The sequence below is a fragment of the Ammodytes marinus genome (genome assembly GCF_949987685.1).
Source record: "Ammodytes marinus genome assembly, chromosome: 10".
NCBI lineage: Eukaryota > Metazoa > Chordata > Actinopteri > Uranoscopiformes > Ammodytidae > Ammodytes > Ammodytes marinus.
The window spans coordinates 1923918-1948917 of NC_137214.1; the positions used below are offsets into that span (position 1 = coordinate 1923918).

Sequence of the window (25000 nt, forward strand, 5' to 3'; positions counted from 1 at the left end):
CTAAAACGCACACACACACACAGTGACACAAGGTGGCAGGGAGACAGACAGATATATAATGGATGGAGGGTCTGATGGAGCTGATGTGTAAAGCTCCAGAGCTCCTAACCACAGCTAGCCTGCTCCAGCTCTGAAGCCAGACTGCTACAAGACAAACACACAGCTCCTCCCTCCCTATCCGCCAAAACCCCAATCAGAGAGTACAGCAGACCACAGAGAAAATGCTGCTGATTACATCCTAATACACACAAAGCCAGCAGCTGACGCATATATACAAACACACACACACACACACACACACACACACACACACACACACACACACACACACACACACACACACACACACACTGATTACATCCTCTGGTGCTCCTCTCTCCTCATCCCTGGTATGGGTTACACGGTAAAGCCACACTGATGGAGGATCAGTGTTTTTTGGGTGCAGGGCGGTTGAAGGAGTTGGGGAGCTTAACCTCTAGTCCTGGAGCAGAGAGAGCCCCCAGCACAAATAAACACTACAACACAAAAATGTCTGGCAGACTCCAAACAATTTCCTGAAGGATCTGTCACTGTGCAGGAGAGATGGGGGAGCTCTGAGATGGTGGTGGGAAGGAGGGATTAAGTTGCAGAAGAAAAAAGGGAGAGAAAGAGAGAGAGAAAAACATTGGATCTGTGGGTTTGGGAGGTAAATATGTTCCATCACCCGTCTAGCAGGCAGCACAGCCTCAACGCTAACACAACACACATTTATTTGGAGACGTGAAGCTTTTTCTTTCAGCATCCATACATCCATACATCCATCATGGTACACATACACAATCTCCGACAGCCCACATTCTCACCCACGGGAAGACTGACTGAAAATATCCTGTGCTTGGCAAAGCCATAGTGAATTGAATGGGCATTATGAAATGCACACTGCATACAGGAGCCTCTATTACGCAGGCAGAGCTGTGCAGAGAGGAGAATGGACGTGTGAGAGCGGATTGTGTTTTCTGATGTGAGCATCTATTTGCATGCTAGTGTGGGCTTATGAGTATATATATATTTGAATTTGCTTCTGTGGCTTTGTGCTTATTTATGCCTGTGTGTTTGTGCACACACACGACTCGTGTGTGTTTGTCTGCTCCTGTTACTGTGTTACTGTGCGCCTGTGGTCATCCTGGAATGGAACATGGACATTTTGCCTGGGAGCTGGATTCAGAGAATCGGGGCTTGGTCCTGGCCCTGCACAGCAGTATTTAGACTGTGTATTTATGTGTTGCACAACCACAGCAATCTCTATCACCGCCTGCTGATTCATGTCTGTTTGTTTTTCTCTCAGTGCTGATTGGATTCCATCAAGAAGCTCCTCTTTCTCCCCTGCTCCCCCAAAAGGCTTTCCACAGAAATGTTTCACGCCATCCCCGCTCAGGGTTTCATCAGCTCATCGGAGCTGACCAAGCATGCAGTGGTTTGCAGAGCCAGGATGCGACATTCAAACTAACAACCTCTATAATTATACATCCATATTTCTCCCATGAGTTTGTGTAAACAGGCCCGGGCTCCAGCTCGGTGGAGGCCGGCTCTCTTGGCAGGCCCCGGCTCAGGGTGCCACTGAATGGCTGTCGGAAAACAAAGGCATTTGAGAGTGTGCCTTGGAAAAGAGAAAACCACTGTTCTAGTGGAGAGGCAGGATCAGCTCTATCGCAGACACAGAGCTGTGATTTGAGCTCAGCTATTGGCCGCAGAAGAAAGACGCTGAGAATATGTGTTGTTGGCAAAGCAAAGGGCAAACAACCTCAGACATCTGAGATGGAAAGGGAAATATGACTTTCCAGAGTGTTTTAGATTATGGGCTGTCATTGTTTTATCCTGTGCTTATCCTTTTTTTACTCAGCAGTTCACCATTGTCCAATACAATTTTTCCTTATGGACAATGAGGTTCATCTTCTCGTGTCCTACATTTACTTTCCCTAATCACCGTGGACTGAGGTCCAACTATCTCTCCAGAAGACTCCTCTCCTCAAGCCTCAAGCTATTCCTGGATGTAAAACCACAGAGATGGTTTCTGCATAGCGGATGGAATGAAAGAAAAAGCAGGGAAGCTACTTTTAAAGCTGTCTCATACAAAAATAGTAAGTTGATAAATGACTTTGTGTTAATGGAGAGGATAAAAATGAACACAAGAAATGAAGTGTGTTGTTGTTCAGCAGAGCTAGCTCTGTTGTCTCCTGTAGTCTGTGTGTTAAAAGGAGATCTATCAGTTCACTAACATGACTTGAACGCAGACTTCCTGCAGCACCTACACACACACACACACACACACACACACACACACACACACACACACACACACAGATGAGAGAGATGGAGAACTCACAGCGGGATCAAATATTCTAATAAGATAAGCATGGAGCAAAGGCGAGGAGGGGATGAGTGTCTGCATGTGAAGCTGCACGGCGCGGACTAATTGAGATGAATACATGAATATATCAGCTCCATCTAGCAGTGCAGCCGTTACCAATAGTTACCATTTACTTGTACAGCCACGTGAGCAGCCCTCCCTCTGAAAGAAAAGTCCTCATGTCCCCCCATACACACACACACACACACACACACACACTCACACACACACACACACACACACACACACACACACACACTCTAAACTAACTCCCCTGTAATAAACGAAAGGCAATAACCTGCGACAATAACGCTGTGCCTGCTAACCCACTCTGAATGAAATATCCAAAGGAGAAGTAGCACAGGCAGCCCGGATAGATTTGCAAAGCAAGCAGAAAGTCATATATTACACTGTCACTGTAATAAACACTGGGCCAGGCTACAGTGGCTCCCGGTGGGGCAGGGGGCAGAGGGGGGGTTAAATCTCCTTAGCCCAGGCCATGCTGCTCCACCAGTGCTAAACTGACCTGTTAGCAAAGGGTTTACTTTGAAAATGAAATCCGTTAAGTCTCAGCGCTTAAATCTCTCATCAGTAACATCAATGACAGTTATTCAGCGTCAATCCACCAGTCATTTTCTATGTCAATCCAAATATCCTATAGCTTATTGCTATTCATGACTATTTAATCATTTAATATGGACACAAATCATTTTTAAAAGTTATCTATTAGAATCAAGGGGATAAAAAAATGATCATCTTTATCTGTTTCCTTATCCCTGGATATAAACCAAACAATGTAAATGTTTGCCAACAATACTAATCATTATTTCAGGCTCTGTAAGTTATACTTTATGTCTCCAATCTCTTCAAATTCCATAAGAACAATACATCATTTATTCTTGACTGCTTCTATGTAGGAAATCTGTCAAACTGAGTCTTGTAAGTCTTTTCTCTTTTTGTGGGAGGTTACCAGATTATCGTTAGAAAAAAATATTTAATTGCAAGTAAGAAATGTGGGAGTTATTTACAACTCAATCAAGTGCCATTGTTTCCTGTTGGCGGTGATTTGATTATGGTAATTTTTATGTCGAATCTCAAAGATGACATTTAACACTATTTTTTCCAATAGGATTACCGTTATTGCACTGCACAGCAAATGGAGCTTAGCCCCTGACAGTGTTTCTATGTATTTGACTGTACACAAAGCCCGTCTCTGTCTCTGTGTTCATGCTGCTGATCTTGTGTTATTCCTGTGCGTTGCTGCGTGGGAGCGTGTGCACATATGTTGGAGTCTTTACGTCCTCACACAGTATGTAGGGCAGCGCAGGATAACGTGACCCGCTGCAGCCCGGCCCGGGGATTGCAACCTTGACCTTAGACTCTTCCCAAGGGCAAATAAGAGCCAGAATAAGTCAATCACACAGATTGTGTTGCATGGCTATTACCAAATGGAGGAGAGGGGAGGGGGGCAGATTGTGTAGGTTGGTGAGTAAGAAGTCACAGCCATGCAGGAGAGAGAGAACCCACTTACTAAAGCATTATGGCTGATATTGTACAACTGTCTTGCTAACCATAATCCCACCATGTCACATGCCCTTCAGATATACATAGGCAGTCAGCTCCCATGTTCTAAGAGGAGATAAATAGAGCTTTTCCATTAACAATGTATTCCTTAATAATAAAGTGCTCTGTGTTTCCAGACAAACACTATTGGAGTAAGTTGGACTGGATTTACAAGCAAACTCAAAAGCCTACGAAGCAAGAATGAAAACACGTGTTGCTGTTTGCTGTGATTTGGGCATTTCAGCGTTTGACTGAGGCAATGTCCTGACAGTGAGACAGCATGTGCTCCACTGAGGCAGTGTTCCAGGGGGAAAGAGTGCACAGTGGTACAGTGAGATGGAGAGTGACAGCTGTCAGGACAGATCAGGCTTACCCTGCCCACTACACACAACAACAGAGGGAGCATAGAGACAGGCCGCCTCTGTGTACTGCCTCCTGGCCGTAGCCTTATATAGAACAGAGACTCACCGGCCCGGCTAACTACAGACAACATATCACCCAGCAGTCACGGTACATTGTTTCAATTTGAAGCAAACGGAAGAGAAAATGGAGGAACGTTTTGGGCTCCAGTGTACATTTAAAGACTGTCAGTGTATACACAGTATACAGTTTATATATAATGTATATTTACATTTACATATAGGGGAGAACGGGGTAATCTGAGCCACTTTTTACATTTGCTCCCCTCTAAGCGAGCTAAAATAATTTATCACTCAAATGTACACATTTCCCATTAATTCAGGATGTTTCCTAGAAATGGGCATGAGCAGAATTTTTTCAAGACAAATTTTCACTGCCCTTTGTCTTGAAATAAATCTGCTAATGCCCATTTCTAGGAAACATCCTGAATTAATGGGAAATGTGTAAATTTGAGTGATAAATAATTTTAGCTCGCTTAGAGGGGAGCAAATGTAAAAAGTGGCTCAGATTACCCCGTTCTCCCCTATATATTTTTATTTTTATTTTATTTTCTTAGTGGTGCATATATATATATATCAGTGATTCTTGAGAAGTGGGACAAAACGGGGTGCAATGTTGAAAAAATACAAACCCTATGTTTAGGCAAATTAAATGACATGTATGTTTCCAACATATACTAAGCTACTGAGCTAAGGTTTGACACAACCTCCCAGCTTTTGTCCTTTTTATCAAAATGGGTTTTTTACCTTGCCATTCCTTATTTTGTGTTAACTCCGTCAGACACCAAACACAAATAAATTTTCCCTCAATTTATGCTAGACCCATGAGACCTCAGTCATTGGCCTGTCACCACCGTCAGACAGGAAATCTGACGGAGTTGACATCTGATGGTGTTGACATATTTAACGTTTCTTTAACATAACAAAGGGAATTTATCTAGTAGCCATTTGGTTTTTCTGTTGATGTTAGGTGCCAGTATGAACTACTTCAGGAATATAAAATGATCGAAAAATTTCAAATAACTTCTTCAGAAATTGTAAGTTGGTGTTGACATATCATGGTTGTGACGCATGACTTTCAAGATTTGGAATGTAAAATATTCTAAAACTACAACACTTATCAGAGCCTGTCTGACTCTAATGTACTCTGCAGAGGTAGAATGTGACAAGAGGTCCTTCATAGTGACAGCTGCCCTTTATTTTGGCTGATTTTCTTACATTTTAATGGATTGTCTGACAGTTGTGACAAAAAGTGTCCCACCACTAAGAAACCTTATAAAACATGAATGTGTTGAAGAAAAACAGTTTTTATTGATATGAGAGATTATTTAGTGTTGCTTTTGATGAAAAAAACACCTTTTAATCATTAAAGTACATTTTTAATTTTAGTTTTATTGCATATGAAAGATTGAAACCCTCTCTGTGGACACACTGTTTTGGACGTCGTGAGAAGATAACAAGTGTCATATATTGGACATAATAATGATAAAATTACATTTAAGCAGATAATTGTGCTCCAGACATTCTATTCTTAATCCCTAATAACATCTACAATTTTAAATATTTTTATTTTTAAAGATAATAGCAGTTACATATGGAAGATGGCCTTTTGACCCGGTTATCAAGAATCACATATATAGCCTTATACAACTGTATATATATACACAGTATATACAGTATATACTGTCTATATAAATACAGTATATACAAAATTGGAGTAAATTGGATTGGATTCACAAGCAAACTCAAAAACCTTCGCAGCATAATGAAAACACGTGCTGCTGTTTGCTGTGACAATGTCCTGACAGTGAGACATGTATGTACACAGAGGCAGTGCTCCAGGGGGAAAGAGTCCACCATGGAACAGTGAGATGGAGTGAAATTGCTCTAGTATATTAAACATGATTTCACTTTATTATGTTCATGGAATATGCAGATAGTTGCTCTGAACACAACACATATCAGATGAAGTCAGTCCTACTCTTATATCAACTTTAAACTTTAATATTTGGTATGTCCACCTTTTGCAGCAACTACAGCTGCACATCTCTCTGGCATGAAGTCAATATATTTTTGAGAACTTCAACACTAATGTTATTCCATGCCTTCTGCTACTCAAAGTAAAGGCTTTCCTTTGAATGTACAACAGATCTGTCCAGTTTATTTTTCAAACAGCCCCACATTAGCTTGATGGGGTTGAGGTCTGGACTTTGAGGGCGATGGGCTTACTCATTTTTTTGTAAGGAAATGACCTAAATCTCTTTATCGAGGCTCTATTCAATGGTGTATAGAGCATATGATGACTTTGCACATATTTCATTCGTTTTATGGGTGAAATTTTTTACAACTGAAATGCCAAGTGTTCTTATCATTTAGGCCACACCTATATACAGTATATATATTTCAGTTCAGTTAAGTTTATTTCGATCACACATAGATTCACAACATTAAATACATACGGAAAAAAAACTAAAAAATCTACACCTTTCTGATCAATATTGTTGATAAGAGATGTCATGTATAAATTAAGATTTAACATCTACAATTTTAAATATTTTTATTTTTAAAGATAACAGCAGTCACATATGGAAGACGGCTTTTTGTCCCGGTTCTCAAGAATCACTGATACACACACACACACACACACACACACACACACACACACACACACACACACACACACACACACACACACACACACACACACACACACACACACACACACTCACAGGGTGCATGAACTGTATTCCTGCTCTCTTACATTTTTCTCTCCAAACATCCTTCTCCTTAAAAGCCTCCTGTCTAAAATCCCTTCTCTCCCGATGCTAACCCCTAAGCACAAACAGCTCCATATCCTGTGTTTAGACAACGCAATGAAATACAACCAGTGTGTCGTTCATACACCAGGGGGGCGGGAAGGTTCACCTGTGTGTGTGTGTGTGTGTGTGTGTGTGTGTGTGTGTGTGTGTGTGTGTGTGTGTGTGTGTGTGTGTGTGTGTGTGTGTGTGTGTGTGTGTGTGTGTGTGTGCGCGTGTGTGTCTGTGTGTGTGTGTGTCTTTGTGTGTACAGTGTGCGTATGGGTGCTGATGGACAGCACAGGCTGATGCTGGTCTGGGCTTTAGATCATTCCAGGCCCATGCTGTGTTCCCCTGACCCCCTGTCCGTAGGTTGTGACCCCTCACCCCTCACCCCCATGCCTCCTGTCAGAGCCAGGCTGGGACGGACAGGACCCACTGGACCCACACCCCTGTGGTGAGACCAGGGCAATGGACACACACACAAGTAAACACATATACACAAACACAAACCATTTGTTGCTTACTTTACCCCACACCTTCTGTTGCTTGTTCTACCCCATGGCAGGAGCAGCAGTGGTCGGGGTGGGGGTTGGTGGGGGTTGGGGTGATCAAGGAATAGACAAGCGGAGCCGTGGAGTCACAGTGCAGACACACAAGAAAGGAAAAGACTGGAGGATTGAGAGGAATGTACGCATCTTCTCCTGCTCTCAAACGCTGTCTGCCACATTAGCGCGTTAACCAGGCCAGATAAGCCTGCTCTATATAGGCCCCCTCTGCGGGGCGACAAGACCACATTCCCAACACAGGCGCGGGGAGAACACACCCATGAGCCCGCAACACTCACACACTCACACACAGGGCTCTACCATGCATTGAAAATAGCAAGAAACGGGTGCTCAGGGCAGGTGTTTGCTGTCTTTTTCACACCCATAGTACACATATACAGTACAGCAACCACAAGTTGCCATTATCTAAGTGATAGATGAAGTGTGTCATGGTGGAGGCAGAAGCTGCAGTGAAACAAATAAAGCAAGCACTTCCTATCGCATAGGACAACCATATGAACATAGTACCAAGACAAATACTACATCCCATTATTGCTGAGGCGAGGCATAACAGTATATGAGTGTAATGATGATCCACCATCAGGCTGTATCCTGTTTTACAACTGGCTCTAGGACAGAGTGAGTATGAAGAACTGTACACTATTCACATAACACACATAAGCCAGAGGGTAACTGTACTGCAGAGACACAGGACATTGTTGTGTACAAGCAAATTAAACCTAAGGTAAAGTTGATGTTGAAATATACTGTAGTCAAGATGCATGGCCCCGCACATGTCCCTGATAGACTTAGTTCAAATATTATGATGTAATCAGGGGACAGTGTGTGGAGCAGCACCAACAGTCAGCAAGGGCAACTTTGCGCAGACACCCAAAATGCCCCAGTTGTTTCCTAAAGACATGTGGGTGTAATAAAGCTCAAAGAAATATTATTTTAGGTGCACATGATGTTGTAGCCTCAGCAGCAGCAAAAAAAAGATTGTCGCTGGATAACATCACAAGCTCCATGCTTCCCGGCATTCTGCCTTTGAGGGAGAATTCACAAATATCGATTGAACTGCTGCAGTTCAAAGGAAAAAAATATGTGAGATTTAATTTCTGTACGGAGGGAAAAAGGATATAAAACAGCTGTTATTTAATTAGGACATTTCACTGTATATCTTTAGAAATTGTATCAAAACTTAATAAATCAAATTAAATAGTTTAAATAAGCTATCTATATTTTGAAGATGTATGAAAGGCTAATTCATGTCAGAGTATAATGTAACAATATTCCATATTAAGCTCTTCCAAAAACTCTGTTGACTTCTGACTGTGCCAGAAGTTCTTTGGTGTAAGGTGGCATAGTGCATGTTAGTTTAGACACTGCATCTCCCATGTCACCATCATCATCTCGGATCATTTCATTGATTCAGTGAGGAATCAATGACAGATGTGGCAGAGCACTCGGACCAACTGACAAACTCCCCAGGCCCAGACCAACCACCACACATGCTATGATTTAAGAAAAACTGTTCAAGTCATTCCAGGAAATGAAGGAAATGACTAACTAAAGTAAGAATTAGATAAGGCCTAAGTAACGTCTAGAATAACATTGTGTTTCGCAGCTCTGAACAGAGCTACAGTATGTTAGCTTCTAGCGCTACAGAACTAACAAGATGGTGGAAACAGTGTATGCCACGCTGTCTGATGCATTAGCCTAGAAAGCCTTCATTTCAGTAAATATAGGCATAACAAAGTCCTTTGTTACAAGTACAGATGCAGCGTTCTAAATTTGACAAAATTATAGATTGCAGAATTTTTATCAGCAAATGACATTTTTAGTTTCATAAGTAAAAATATATATTACACAGAATGGCATCTTTCAAAAAAAACTACCTCCCTTAAAACCTACTAGCACTTTGGACAAGTACACTGTTCCATAAGCAAGGCACGCACCCTCCAGTTGTTGCTATGGCGCTGCAGCAGAGGCCATTAAAATACAGTTTGACTCCCAGGTGTGACTGTGTGTAAGTGAGTGTGAAGCGGGGGATTATTACCTTATTGAAGCATTTCTCTGATTAAATGAAGGTTAAAATGCTAAATATCAAACAATAAATCAATCTTTAAAAGACAAACTTACAGGTGATGTAGTAGTTGACGTTCTTTTTAAATTCCAAGCCCATGTAGTTAGGGCTGAACTCCTGGAACTTGATGGTGAACTTGATGTCCTTCTCTGGCTTGTTACAGTTGACCAGGACGTTAGGGTCCAGCACAGTGCTGCAGCTCTCTGCCTGCTCCCTCTTCACCAGGTACAGCTTGTAGAACTCATAGTCTCTGCCTGCGTCTCCTTTGGGACAGATGATGTCCAGTTTGTCCCCTATGTCTGGATAGAGGACCAGGCCTTTCCCATTCACAAACCTGAGGGACAAAGAAGAAGACACATTGTTACTAACACATAATAAAAGGAGAAGCAGCCACATGTTTCAATGACAGTTTATACAGCGTTAAAACCTTGAGCTCTTAGAGTTACAGCTTTAGAAATGGTCTGGCGCAGGCTTTTAGGCAGAGAGTTAGTTTACTTGGCCCCACACAGAACCCTACATGTAGCAGCTTGCTAGTGTTCAGCATGAGTTGACAGAGCGCTTTGCACAATCCTCTGAAGTTTCTCCTCATACTTGGATACAAATCAAAGCATACAGAAAAGTTAACATGGAGCCAAACAAGACGGACAAACACAAAATGGCTGCCGCAGAAATGGCTATGGATAAGATTACACCCAAAGAATGCAACAAATTCTTTTTTCATATTTTTAGATTTCCATAGAAGACTTGTGCTTCAAGTTAATATCTAGGCTGCTTCTACTTCAGATGTCCCGAGGTTTTCTGTAGGAAAACAGACTGTCGGGGTCAGACGGAAGGTTAAGGCTTCCCCCGTTCATCTTTCCTCTGCCATGATCATCTAGTGGAGGATTAAGATAATCCATGTGGCCTTACTGTAGCTCTCCACCTCACTATCTACTGCCAACACAATCACATCACAGCTTGTTTTCTGTTATTCACTAAAGGTGGGGGACAGGAGGAGATTCACTGTGTGTGTGTGTGTGTGTGTGTGTGTGTGTGTGTGTGTGCGTGCGTGTGTGCGTGCGTGCGTGCGTGCGTGCGTGCGTGCGTGCGTGCGTGTGTGCGTGTGTGTGTGTGTGTGTGTGTGTCTGTGTGTTTTGGGGTGCAGTGGTGTGTATGTTTATGCCTATCTGCATGTGTGTGTATGTGTGCAAGTCGGTCAGCAGAATGGGCTGAGGTTGCGGTCTGATGGGAGGGGGGGCAGACGGCCTGAATCATTGTTCTGGACTTGTTTGAGGCTTAAAATGTCAACATGGTTCAGCTCTGCTGTCCCAGTTAGCCAAGCATTAACCCAGACAGCCGGACTGACCACGGGTGTGTGTGTGTGTGCGTGTGTGTGTGTGTGTGTGTGTGTGTGTGTGTGTGTGTGTGTGTGTGTGTGTGTGTGTGTGTGTGTGTGTGTGTGTGTGTTGTGGTCGCAGACAGCGAGCGCAGCAGCAGGGCTATCTGCTAGATCTGCCCATGCCAGCGGATTTAGGCAGGATTTAGCAGGGCGCATTGCATTTATTGTTCTTTCTGATCCCTCACGTTTTAACAAGACATTGGGGGCCGGGCCTCTCTCTCTGTCTCTCTCTGTCTCTTCCTTCTTTCTGGCACAGAGTCTAATCTCACCTTATCTACAGCCTCTCATTTCATGGTCCCACACATCATTTCACCACTAAATAACTGTGTCTTCACACAGGGGCTGAGAGGACTGATAGAGCAGTGTGTGAGTGGAAGAGGGGCTTATGATGGCCATCTCTCCTCCTCTGATCTTAAACACTGACAGCCAGCCATGTAAGAAATTATCGTTTAAAAAGTCCCATTTTCTGGAGAAATCCCCCCCATGAAAATGAACATGATTGGATTAAGGCCTTTTCAACAGCCATTCATCTTAGAAAGGGACATAACCAAATAAATGAATTTATTCACAGAAGATAAATGCAACATGGAAAAAAATAATTAAACAGTCAAACCCCCCATTTGGCCTGAAAATGTGAGGGATGTATGGATAGGCCTCTGGTCCAGGGCTTAGGCCTGGGTGAGACGTTAGTTCCATGCTATTGTCTGATGCTCATGGGGCTGACGAGGGAGAGGAGGGGTCGCGATAATTCAAGGGCCGGTAAGAGCGTGAACGCGGGGTATCCTTTGTCCTACCTCTCCCAACAATTTGCTGGTTTTCGGCAGCAACACTCATGTGTTTATGTATGAACGTGCGTGCATGTGTGTGTGCACCATGCTAGGGTACACGTGCATGTGTCTATGAAGACACGGACACAATCAGTTGCTAATTGGATCTACAAGATGCATCAGTGAGGCATAAACAAGTTTCCATGGCAACGTGAGGCTTTGTTGCTGACCACCCCCTCTCTCAGCCCCCTCTCGTCCTACGCCCCAATCTCATTGGCTCAAGCCTGATCCTTCCCTCTCATTCACCTTTTCAACATTTACATCATTGGGTTTTCTCTCACCCCCTCTCTCTCTTCACACACACACACACACACACACACACACACACACACACACACACACACACACACACACACACACACACACACACACACACACACACACACACACACACACACACACACACACACACACACACAAACACCTTAAAAAAACAAGCATTTAAAAAGAAAGACCAAGCAACCATCACTTTTAGACCTTGATTTGTTCAACTCAACAAGTGGGGGTTAACTTGGTACTTTTTCATTTTGTTTAGGGAATGATTGCAAACTTTTGATTGCAAAGATGTTTTGTTTCAAAAGTGTTAAACAATACTTACAAGCCCTACTCTTGAACAGAACAATGAGCCTAACACCCCTATTATCACTTTCACAAGCCGTTTATTCCATTATCAAAGGGAGCCGCAACAATTTAGATCAATAATTAAGATTTCCCAAATTGTAATATCTTAATATCCCTGAAGGATTTAATCAGAAGCCGGCCCCTGTCATTGATTCAATTTTTCCGAGCAGGCCTCCTAGTTGGCGGTTAGATAGCTATCCTAAGTGAATTCTCCGCTTGTGTTTCCCAGCTTTTGTTAACTGTCTGCTATAATGAGGCTCTGGCTGCTGTGGAGGTCTGGAAGCGCCATCGCAGATGGGAAAGAAGCAACATAAAAGAAATAGGGCAGCAATTAGTGTTTAGCCCAGTTTAAAAGCCCTCCACTTGGCAAGCTGCAGCCCAGCTCCAGTCCAGGATGTGAAACTAAACTGGTGGGCTGGGACTTTGTCTCCCGTTTGTCTCTCTGTTGGCTTAATCAACGCACTGTGCTGCTACACACAGCCACGCCACGCAGAGGAGCGGACCAATGACTGCAGATTATTGTACTGTGGAGAAGGTGGAAAGGGAAGAAGGGGGAAATGGGGAGGTTGAATTGCATCTTTCATTCATGTAGTCTGGAGACTTTCTAAGAGTTGTTGATGAAAGAGGTTGGAGTGCACAGAGGAAGAGAGGTGCAGATACAGAGCATGTTTCTGGGAAATGACCCTGAACACCGGGGAAGCTTTATTCCCCTCATGTCAAACGAGGTGCATCTGCCTCAACCAAAGCAAATAAAAAGAATCATTTTCCAAACAACCCGATGAGGTTGGTTTTGTTTCATCTGGATGGCTCCACGGCATGCTCAGCCCTGTAAAGAGCTTATCCAAACAGCACTGCGCTACAGCCCAGCAGAGTTAGAACAGAAAACAACCCCCTCCTCTCTCTTTTTACATTCCACTGGTGAATATGAGCACATGATCTCACATATGCTACCCCCCCCCCCCAACCTCCCCCCACACACACACACACACACACACACACACGGATGTGAGGGCTCACAAAAGCACTGTGGGGTGCATCCTGGACCTTCCCAGCCCAACTTCCCAGCCACCCCTATTCAAGCATTCTGCCCTCACCGACTTTCAAATAAAACGGCCGCCTACACAAGGCCCACTCAAAGCCCCTTACAGAGCCTCAAACCAGCCCTCCCCCCTGTGCTCTCTCCACCCTGGTCCAGTCAACTCAGGCCTCTGCCCCAGCATAGCGCTGGCAGGCAGCCTCAAGCCACACAATGAATGGACCCAACACACAGTGAACTGTGAGAGAAAGAGGCAGAAACCACTCATCAAATGTATGCTGTCAAATGGATTTGTTCCTCCTGAGCAGAAACATGAACTTGCCATACATATCAATTAAACATCTATTATTCTAGACTACGTACAGGTCAATCCATCTCTAGCAGCACATGGCTGGATGCAGGTACAAACCCTGCTTCCTTTCATCTCCTGTCTGCAGCGACACATTCCATCTCTGTCTCCCTGGCTTTTAGAGCACATCAGTGTGTCATGTGAAAACAAACACCAACACACTCATTCCCACAACAGGTACTTCATTCCCCCTGCTTTCAGCCTGCTAATTATTTCATTTTAGGAACAGTCTCCCCCGCAAATGATCATTTTTCTCTTAAACATTCTCTATGAAATGAGTGTGGATGCTTCCCCTCTTTTTTACACCATGACACTTTCCATACGGCAAACATTCACAGCCACTTTGATCAATATTCCATATAGAGTTTATGGCTTCTTGTGAAATATGACAGTACTTCACCCACATGACAGGGTTAGACTTAAGTCCGTACAGAACACAAAGGCATGTTATGCAAAGGCTATTGTGTAATGTATACAGTATATAGAGGGAGAGCAGAGGGGATTTAAAGCTGACTCCTTTGCCTGAGGCGCTCTAGGTTCTGTGTAATCAAAGGGTACAAACGCATGTTCCCATTCAAGTCAATCAATCAATATTAAAATAATTGTCTGCTAGCCGAGACTGTTTGAGCTTTACAGCGCTTACACATCCATCAAGAAGGAACCACGCGCCTGCTCGGCTCACAATGGAAACATTCAAACGGCAGCTTCTGAGATGGCTCCCCTCTTGATGTGTGTTGAAGATCAGCAGAGAGCTGTTAACACAGTGTGAGAGAGGCAGGTATCATCATACGCCTCCATATAAATGAGCACATCTATAAGGCTATGGATTCACATGAACTGTCTGCTACACTGTAAGTCTAAGGATCTCAAAGCAGTTTGAGGCGTCTCCCTCTGGCGTTAGAGCAGAGGACACAGGAGGCTGAGCTGGTCTCAGGTCTGCACTCTTTGCCGGCGGCCTGAACCATAGCTGTATACATAGCTGGCTTCTGTCAGACGGGCGCAGGGGAAGATGTTCTTTGCAAGGCCTGACTGTAAACACACACTCATAAACACACGCCCCGCAGTGTACACACACCCATTTCCTCACATGTCAAACACGGTAAACAAGTGGCCCCCAATGCTCATGCAGGCCACACACACATACAGAGACACACGCACAAACACAAGGATCTTGAAAATAAGCAAAACAAGAACCATCTGGCTCCAGAATTGTTAAGCGGAGCAGGAAGGAGTTGACCCTTATTATAGAAAATCAGGACACATTGGATCAACTGTAAACTCCAGTTGCATGTTTAGCTCCAGACCTGGCAACAGTGACTTGCTGGAAGGCAGAAAGCTCAGTATAGCCGCACTGTCCCCATTGGAGGGACATGAATGAAGATGTCAGAGGCAAGAAAGACAGACACAATCTCCTGAATTCTACCCCGCTGAGGACTGCTTTTGTACGTGTGAACACAGACACCCTCTCTCTCTCACACACACACACAGACACACACACACACTAGCTTTGGTTAGCTCAGTCAACATGCTGGCATGCAGAGCAAATCAGATTCAGCGTGACTCATAACAGTTGCATACAGGCGGGTTATAACACACACACATGCCTGCATGTGCACACACACACACACACACACACACACACACACACACACACACACACACACACACACACACACACACACACACACACACACACATACACCGTTCATGTTCACCAAATAAGCTCAGTATGCTTGCGCCCCGATCACTGTCACATGAGGGGCTAGCATCACACCATCGGTGGCCATAATGAGCTAACAAGATGACGCCCAGATGGCCTTACAACCAGGAGCACAGAGCAGTGGACTCTGTGACTAACTCAACAGGCTGGGGAGCAGTGTGGAGGGAGAGCAGTGTCAGGAGGCATTAGGGAGGAGAAGGAGCGTAATCTGTTTCTTCTTATGGCCTGTGTGGTTTGTGTCAATGCAGAGCCCATCCCTCTCTAAGAGCAGGGGAGTTAAGCTAGCATGGGCGCATGCGGTTGTGATTGAACGTCATCCACTGTATCACTGACAGCGAGAGAAGGCCCAGGCCATTGCTCTCTGCAGCCCCACTTATTCACTCGGCAGTGCAGGAGATGGCTGAGCTCTTCCAGCTGGAAAGGAGAGGAGAGCAGAGGAGATCTGGCTGGCCCACAGGGGAGAGCTTGGGTCAGTTACAGCCCCAGTTTAGCCTTCATTCTGGGGCTGCTCTGTGACCCAAACACCAACAAGCTTCAAACCTCCTCCCATAGTTTCATCCCTGGCCACAACACACACGCACAAACACACACTCACTCACACACGTACAAACACACACTCACTCACACACGTACACACACACACACTCACACAGAGCCAGCCAGCTGCCTCCCATCACCGAGGAGCAGCCACAGATGGGCTCTGCATGCTCCGTAAAGATCTCTCCACAGGCCCAGTCTACTACAGGCACTGCCAAAGCCGCCTGGCCCGGACCCACTGTATGTGTGAGTGTGTTGGTGTGACTGTGTGTGTGTGTGTGTTCAGATCTATCTTCAATACATACGTGAGTGGGTGACGTTGTGTGTGTTAGCGTGCCAGACAACCCGAACGTGCTAGAGTTGGTGTGTGTGTGTGTGTGTGTGTGTGTGTGTGTGTGTGTGTGTGTGTGTGTGTGTGTGTGTGTGGTGTGTGTGTGTGTGTGTTGGACGGTCGTAGAGAGAGGAATCCCTCAGGACTCAGTGAGTGGAGAGAGCTGGACCAGGATGTAAGGTTGTAATCAGCGCGGAGCAGGAGAACCTCCCAGACCAACAATAGCATCCCTCACACTCACCCGTTTGTCTGTCACTCCCACTTGGGGAGCAAAGGAGAAAGTAGAGGGAAAAAGATTCCTATCCACTATCAAGCCCACGCAGCTCTTAACCAGCAGCCATTTTGTCCTCTGTATCTCCAAGCCCATCGATAAGCCCTTCTTAAAGAAAGAACTTCTCCGAAAATATAGACCTTTCATGTTGCTACTCAATCAGCACAACACATTATGCTAATAAACACACACACACACACACACACACACACACACACACACACACAGATACACACATACCCCGCCCACACACACAGCTTCAAATTGTACACCAGTAATTTAAATACTGTTTGGCTTATAAAAAAGAAACAGTCATGGTTAAATTACATTTCCAACAAATAACCCTCCCATTTCAGCACGGTTAAAAATGACTGGAGGTAGCACAGTATTAGACTAATGAAGCGAAGTGAGAAGGAGGAACAGAGCCAGGCTACGCTATGTAGCTTAAGCACATTTTTCAAACTCTTGAGTAAGCTCCGGTGTGCAGTTTCCCTGAATACTTTGGCACCGACACATCTGGGAATCAAATCAACCACGACACATATCCCAAACAAACCTGACTACCGCCACTAATGAGCCTTTTCTATCAACATTCTGGGGGGAAAATTGAGAAGATTGGTAGCACTCTGATATGTGTAAGGTAAATATGAAGCATGAGTCAGCAGCTGGTGAGATAAGCATAAAAGACTTAAAGATATAACAGCTTGCCTAGCTGTGCTATAAACTGGCAGGATCTGAGATTTTATTTTCGGTGTGTCATTGTTACACTTGGTTTTTATACGGATTAAACAAACGGGTTATAACATGTTTTTTTGAAGCCTAATCTTTAGAGGTGGTAGGCAGTATCAGGGTTCAACATAACTTTTTTTTCCTACTGGCCCGCCGGGCCAGTGGATCTGAGTTTTACTGGCCCCTTGTATATTTTCACTGGCCCTGCACACACTTTTTTTTTCTTCATAATTTAGTGTCAATAATTATAATACCTGTATTAGAAAAATAAAGAAAGATAACCAGATCTAAAGGGAATATCTATACTGTAACAGTATAGATATTCCCTTTAGATTTGGTTATTTTTATTTTAGTTAATTATATGAAATGTTGATATTGCTCATACACATAATATAAAACCAGGCAAACATATTGAATTAGAAGCCTACAACTGAAAGTATGTTGAAAGAGTCGGCCAGTATTTTAAAGTCCAGTAGTTTGATTTTATGATTTTTGATTGTTTTTATTCTTGAATTTGGGCAGTTTAATGAATACAGCAGAATGAATACCTGCAGAAGTCATGTTCAAACATAAAAAAAAATAAGAGATGAAGGTCTGATCATTCTTTGTGGTGTGGTAGGCTGTTTTTTACTTTCTCTATATGCATTAGGGATGTGAATGTGTCGACCGAATGACCGGTTTTCCACTTGCGCTCAAGTTGACTTTAAAAATAGAATAGAAATACGAAAATCAGGGGGTTATGCCGTTTTTTTAATGGGATATTTCACCGTGTATGTGAGTTCACGTCTGGTCGTGAGCGCGCTGCAGGAGTGTCACTTCTCCATGAAGTGTCAGCTTCACATAAGAGTCCGGTGTGGGACCATTTTTTCAAACTATTGATAAAAAACAATGCAGTGCAAAATATGCAGCATAAGTTAAACGCTCGTCTGAGACTATGACGTTAAATCACCTTAGAAACACACAATGCGTTCGTCCGATCACAGCAGCGTTTCACCGTGTGATCTCGCCAGCGAGTGAGCCGCCGCGCAGATGAACTGTGGTTTGTGGCTAAAATAATAACCGGGGATATTCTCCCCGTTAGCGATTTCAATGGGAAAGACTTCCGCGATTTGATTGAATGTCTCGAGCCTGAAAACACAGTGCCAAACTGCGCGACTATAGGAACTGTACAGTGAGCGGAGTCCCTCCGTTCGTTTCTGTCTACAACCGACACAATCACCGGAGACGCATTCACAGCGTTTAAATAACGCCTCTCATTTGTATTACCATTGGGGCTTGTATGCAAATACTGTAACATTACGGTGGCAGATAAAGGAAAAGCGCAGTTATCACTTTCTGCACCTCAACCTCTGCTGTGGGAAGAAAGAAAGGGGGCAAAGCAAGTCGATTGATTTGTCGACTCGCAGGCGGACGGTAGGCAGCTCTGCCAACGGAGCGAGAGTGCACCCGCTTCTTGCTCCACCTGTCAAAACGCCCACGCATCGGTTGTCCATTAAAAAATATATTTAATATTAGGTTTATTATATTGAGTCTTAAATAAACACTGCTTTCATTACGACTCTCAACGCGCATTTCAATGAACCATGATAGTCTACAAAAAAGGTAGTCTACAAAAAGATACTGAACTGTGATTGGCCAGTCACTGGCCCGGGCGGGACAGTGACTGGCCAATCAACTTGCCCTGCATATGATTTTACTGGCCCCGGGCCATCGGGCTATACGTTATGTCGAACCCTGAGTATGTGTTACCTTTGGACAGAGCTAGGCTAACTGTTTCCAGTCTCAAAGCTAAGCGAGGCTTAGTGACGGCCGCCTGTAGCTTGATACTTAAAGTGGTATTAATCTTCTCGTCCAACTCCTGCCAAGAAAACCAAAAAGCATATTTCCCAAAATGTCTTATTACAAAAAATAGCAATGATATGATTTTGAATCTTGACGGATTATGTATTATTTTCCATCCCCCACTCAAGTCTTTGGGTTTGTCTCTTTCAAAATACAGAATAAACTGCTTCCCGTTTTATAGCAAGGCTTTATGTAAGAGGTGGAGCTGGGTCTATATTTATGATGTTAACAGGTGTTAATTCGACACAGCTACACAGAGTCTGTGAGACTGCAGAGAACACAAAGCCTTCCCGGAAGAACAAAGCGAACAGATCAATCAATCTCTGCTGGGACACGTCTGGATTTGACAGCACGGTTCTGAACCCAGAAGTAAAAGATAGCACGCAGCAGAGTTCAAAATACTTCCATTGTTCATCTGTCAACGTGAGAGACAATTGCACGAGAGAGGGAGAAAAAAATATACTAACACAATATTTATCTTGCGTCCCCTTCCCTCCTGACTCTTTTTTAATGTATTCCTGCTATTGTGAGGAGTGCTGGGAGATGGATGGGCGGAGGAGTCCGCTAGGTGATATGTGTCCGCTACCAGCACAGTGCAGTCACTCACACGTTTCCCCTTCGTCTACAATCTCGAGCAATGGCAATAATTCAGGCTCCAACAAACAGCGCCGGGGCTTTTTTCTTTTTGGCATTTCAATTGTTGGGTGGTTGGTGGTTTTTCTTCCACATTGTTCTTCAAACTGTTTCCCTGGGAAACTGGGAAAGTCAAACAGCTGACGAGATGTCACCTCATGAACTCTTTCCTTGGTTTCACACACTCACAAACAGCCACGTCGGCATTCGGACACACACTCTCAACCTCTCAAGCATTCCCTTTTTTTCTCTCTCTCTCACACACACACACACACACACACACACACACACACACACACACACACTATTGTAAGGATCTCTCATCAACTGCTTGACAAGCTAAACGGCACACAGCCCTGTCTAAAGAGGCCGTGAGCTGCAGCTTTCTCCCACATGCTCACTGACTGTTCCCTAACTTTTCACCGGATCACGTCACCCGGGGCCTTATGATGGATGCTGGCCTTCCTTGCGTTTACAAAAAAGGCGGCAGAAGCTCACAGTAAATCTAAGGGATTTCCTTTGATTTTGCACACATTCCTCGATACAGAGTTTTTTTCCATTTAGCCTACAGTGGCGCAAGCTTGAAAGAACGTATGTGTGGTGCAATAAAACTTAGCTTTAACAGTCCTTTCCCTCTGGCGTTACCTGTTGCCTGTGCATGCCCATACCTGGGCCTCACACATGCCTGTTGTGACTGGTCATGCAGTGCTATATGGGGAGCGCCTATGACCGGAGGAATTATCCCGTGTTCAGACAGGGACATATGCATGAGCGCGCACACAGGCACACACACGTGCGCGTGCACACACACTAACACACACACACATACATACATACATTCTTGCGTGTGCACATTACAGACACACACATTCTGTAAAAGCCAACAGTAGCGAAACAAGAGAAGATCTCTGTGTGTGACTGACAGAGTGAATTACATGGTGAGCTAGAACACTAGCTTCCTGTCTCACACATAACAGCGCTGGATGGCTTTTCAGATGGATTTCACCCAATCTTGAAACAAACAGTGGATCAATAATAGGGGTAATGACCAACCGTTGAGGAAGAACAATTCACAAGTGATTTGCGGAGAAAGTGTGTGTTTAGGGCACTTTGCACCACCGTCTGTCACCCAGCCAGAAACATGGGGCACTCTGCCAATCCATTTGCAGGGCGTGACACCACAACTGCACGGAGACATCTGAATATTCCTGAGCCCATGATATGTGACTTGATATATCTCATCCCAGACAGGCCGCGGGGGGAAAGAATATGAAATCCCACTGATGAAAAGCTGATCATTCTGTCTCTAACGATACAGGAAGCCATGAAATCAATGACAAATTTGTGTTGTGAGCAAACGTACAAGACATTTTAATCCTTCAGCACTTTGCCTCTGATATTTATGTCTGTCGCCGGCGCTTTCATTATCATAAAGCGTGTTTAATATTTCTCAGCTGTGTGCGACGACCGCTACACTACAGATGATTGAGTGCACTAGATTTAGAGGCTCTCTGTCTCCCCTTCTCCTTGTACAGCTGTGTCCACGTACTCTAGGACCAACACACAGAACAAGAGCCAGCCCAGAGAGAGAGGGGGGGGGCATGGTGCCAACCAGGGAAGCCCACCGTGCCTCAGTCCCATCTCTCCAGCCGAGGGCTTTGATTCGCCTGATTGTCTCCAATATTGAGACACACAATAAACACAACATTTGGCGGCCATTTGCAATTCTAATCAGTCGCTCTCCACTGGCCTGGCCAGCTCAGCTCTAGCCCTCTGGGACATCACTCATCTGACTGCAAAATAATGACACAATCATCGCCATGGCTACGCTCTCACTGCGTCCCATGAGCGGCAGCACGGAGAGGATATTAATACACAGGAGTGATGGCAAGACTAAATGAATTAGCCAGGAGATTATCTTAGATATCAGGTAAATGAATGTGCCACGCAAGCAACTTCTCCCATCTAGCATTTGGGGAACATTCAAACCCCCCGCCCCCCCGGTGAGTAGGCAAGCTAGCAGGTCCACACCTGCGTCTGCAGGGCATGCTGCAACAGGATTTCAAAAAACCATCTTCGTCCTTACTGTGTAAACTCAGGTTTCTGGATAAGGTTTCAAACTTCACCTCTATCTGATTTTGAGAAACTGTGAAGTGACAATAAACCAGCGGATGTGATATGATCGTTATCCACTATGTCTGTTTGAACTGGGTGAAATTCTAACGTTATCGGAATATGAATCAATGGAACTGAAGAAGTTGAAGTTGAAGTTGAGTTAAAGTATATCTTTGACAAACGTTCCCACACGTGTGCATTGTAACAGTGTATCTGTTGGCTTTCTTCCTGCTGTTAGCATTGACTTGACAACATGATGGTAATAGATGCTTCAGATAAATGAGAGCAAAGTGACAGCAATCATCCAGCTTTTAGTCGCCTTGATGTATTTGCTTCAACAGTCACCAGGAAGATGAGAAACTGAAATTTATTTCAGAAAATTACAGGCACATCTTATGAAACGGGCTATTTGACTTGCAAATCATTCAGATGATTCATAACAGCAACTGTGCGCGTCTGCCCTCGTTTTCTCAGAGCGAGCGAGAGCATGTCCGTCTGTCTGTATGTGTGTGTGTGTGTGTGTGTGTGTGTGTGTATGTGTGTGTGTATGTGTGTGTGTGTGTGTGTGTGTGTGTGTGTGTGTGTGTGTGTGTGTGTGTGTATGTGTGTGTGTGTGTGTGTGTGTGTGTGTGTGTGTGTGTGTGTGTGTCACACGTCCTGCAGAAGCATGTGAATGACAGCTTGTCAGTAAAAGAGATGTCATTATCTGGCTAATGTGTGTGAGTTGTGACCAGGGGCCGGGTCAGATCACTAGCGGGGAGCTGACACTCAGAGCACAGGAAACATTTTGTTCTGACTTCCCACCAGAGGGGAAACACTCTTCACAAACCCAATGCTCAACCTCATTTAGAGGTTATTCCAATACGTGCCACACACAACGTGTGTGTGTGTGTGTGTGTGTGTGTGTGTGTGTGTGTGTGTGTGTGTGTGTGTGTGTGTGTGTGTGTGTGTGTGTGTGTGTGTGTGTGTGTGTGTGTGTGTGTGTGTGTGAGTGACAAATGATGTGATTTTCATTTTTTTAATAAATAATTTATTTTTTCCATGAGCTTCTTCTTTAAAATCAACATGGCAGGGGATTTTTTGTCTTTGTTGAAGTGAAGAGGAGAGGTGTGGTAAAGCTCACCCCTCCCTGCCCTTAGCCTTTGACTTTTACTGTGTAACAACAATACGCGGCTTTTAGTTCAGTGTCCTGCAGTCGATCTGTTAGAGCGCTGATAAGAGAAGCTGATGGATAGGTTTAATCAGCCAAGCCCAGGGATCAAGACCACGCCATGGATCAATCAAAGGCTCACTGCTTTACAAAGAAACTGCTTTTATCAGTGTTACAGGGCTCTCTATTTGAAAGAAATCTAATACAAAAAGAGAATATTGTCTGTTGAAAGCTGAACTAATGCAATGAAAAATAATAAGCAGGGGGAAAAAGTGCAGTTAGAAAAATAAAGGGAGACATACACATAGGTACATACACATCTTAAATCACTATACCCAGTATAAAGTCCTACGGCAACTCTCTAACAAAGCATCACGCTAAATGTCCCTGGTCTCTAACACAGTAAACACCTCCTGACGTCAACTCAACTAAACCTCTGAAACACAAGAAGTGAGATGAAACTGAACCCACACGGGAACACAGCAAAGAGACAAGAGCAGCTGAGAACTACCTCCACCAAACAAACCATACATCTCCATATGAGAAAGACAGACGCTGTTAGGACTGTAGCACAGTGTTTTCAACACACAGCTGCCTTCTCACAGCTCAAAAGAAGCTTCTTCTTATCAGACAATGTGAGTGACAAGTCTATTCTCTGCTTACAATCTCAGCTCATGATTGTTAAAGACAGCTACACATGTCCCCTCCAATCCAAAGACAAATGAGTTCCTCTTTCTTCCCTCCCGTTGGATGGGAGATCTTATCCAGGCAGACATGCTTAAGTTGTCAGTGGCTTTGTAAAAGCCCATATTGAACGGCATATTGACTGATGCAATCGTGGAGACACACATCATTAGACTCATTAACAGTGAATGGGGAAAAGGGGAGGACGGTCTTAACTGGTGCAGCGGGAGTGTGTGTCTCCTGTGATAACGCTTGCCCTTTAACAAGCAGAGTGAGGGGCGAGATGCAGGCTGTCTGTGTTAAAAAATGAAATGTGTGTGATGTGTGTGCTAATAAATAGCTTGTTTGACATGAGGCTATTCTCATTCACACAGTTTGCTCTGTGATAACCGGGTGGATTGTGGCCTCGTAAAAAGACACTCCATGTGTTGTTTTAGGAAGCCATTAGGAAGCGGGACGTCTCCATTACATCAAGGGGCTATCTGATCATTATTACTGCCATCTGTAACACACACTCCAGTCTTAATCGCTACGAGCCAACCACAGCTGACTCCTGAGCTAGCGTTCACAGACACACACTCACATAGGCCTATGCACGCTAGCTTCCACTCTGACATACAGTTTGTGTGTGTGTACATCAGAACGTGACACAAGTTAACATTGCAGCTTTAGGGTCAACGCATTTCAGCACTAAAAACTACTCAAAGCAACAAGGAGTGGAGCACCACAATCCTATTGAAGCCAGAGACTTGCATCAAGCCTTTCTTAGCTCAAACCCAAACTCCCAACACCCTGTGCAATGCAATCGCAATCTCCCAGCCAGAGAACTGCCCGCACCCTTCAAAGGCTCATCACAGGACGCACATCTAATGCAGGGAGAAGGCCGCTTAAAGCCTCCGCCAGGCACACAGTGCTTTGAAGCCCCCTGCTCCAGCCCCTCCTACAGCCAGCCAAATCATTTCTCCTTCCCCTCCACCGGC

General features: G+C 44.4%; 1 protein-coding gene across 1 annotated transcript in view; it reads right to left on the bottom strand.

The window, feature by feature from the left end:
- The window catches only part of efnb1 (ephrin-B1), a 66388-nt gene that overhangs the window by 28951 nt on the left and 12437 nt on the right, over nt 1-25000 (bottom strand). Inside the window, exon 2 of the mRNA XM_080035324.1 lies at nt 9854-10131. Within this exon, the coding sequence (XP_079891450.1) occupies nt 9854-10131 (278 nt within the window). The remainder of the gene's footprint in view (nt 1-9853; nt 10132-25000) is intronic.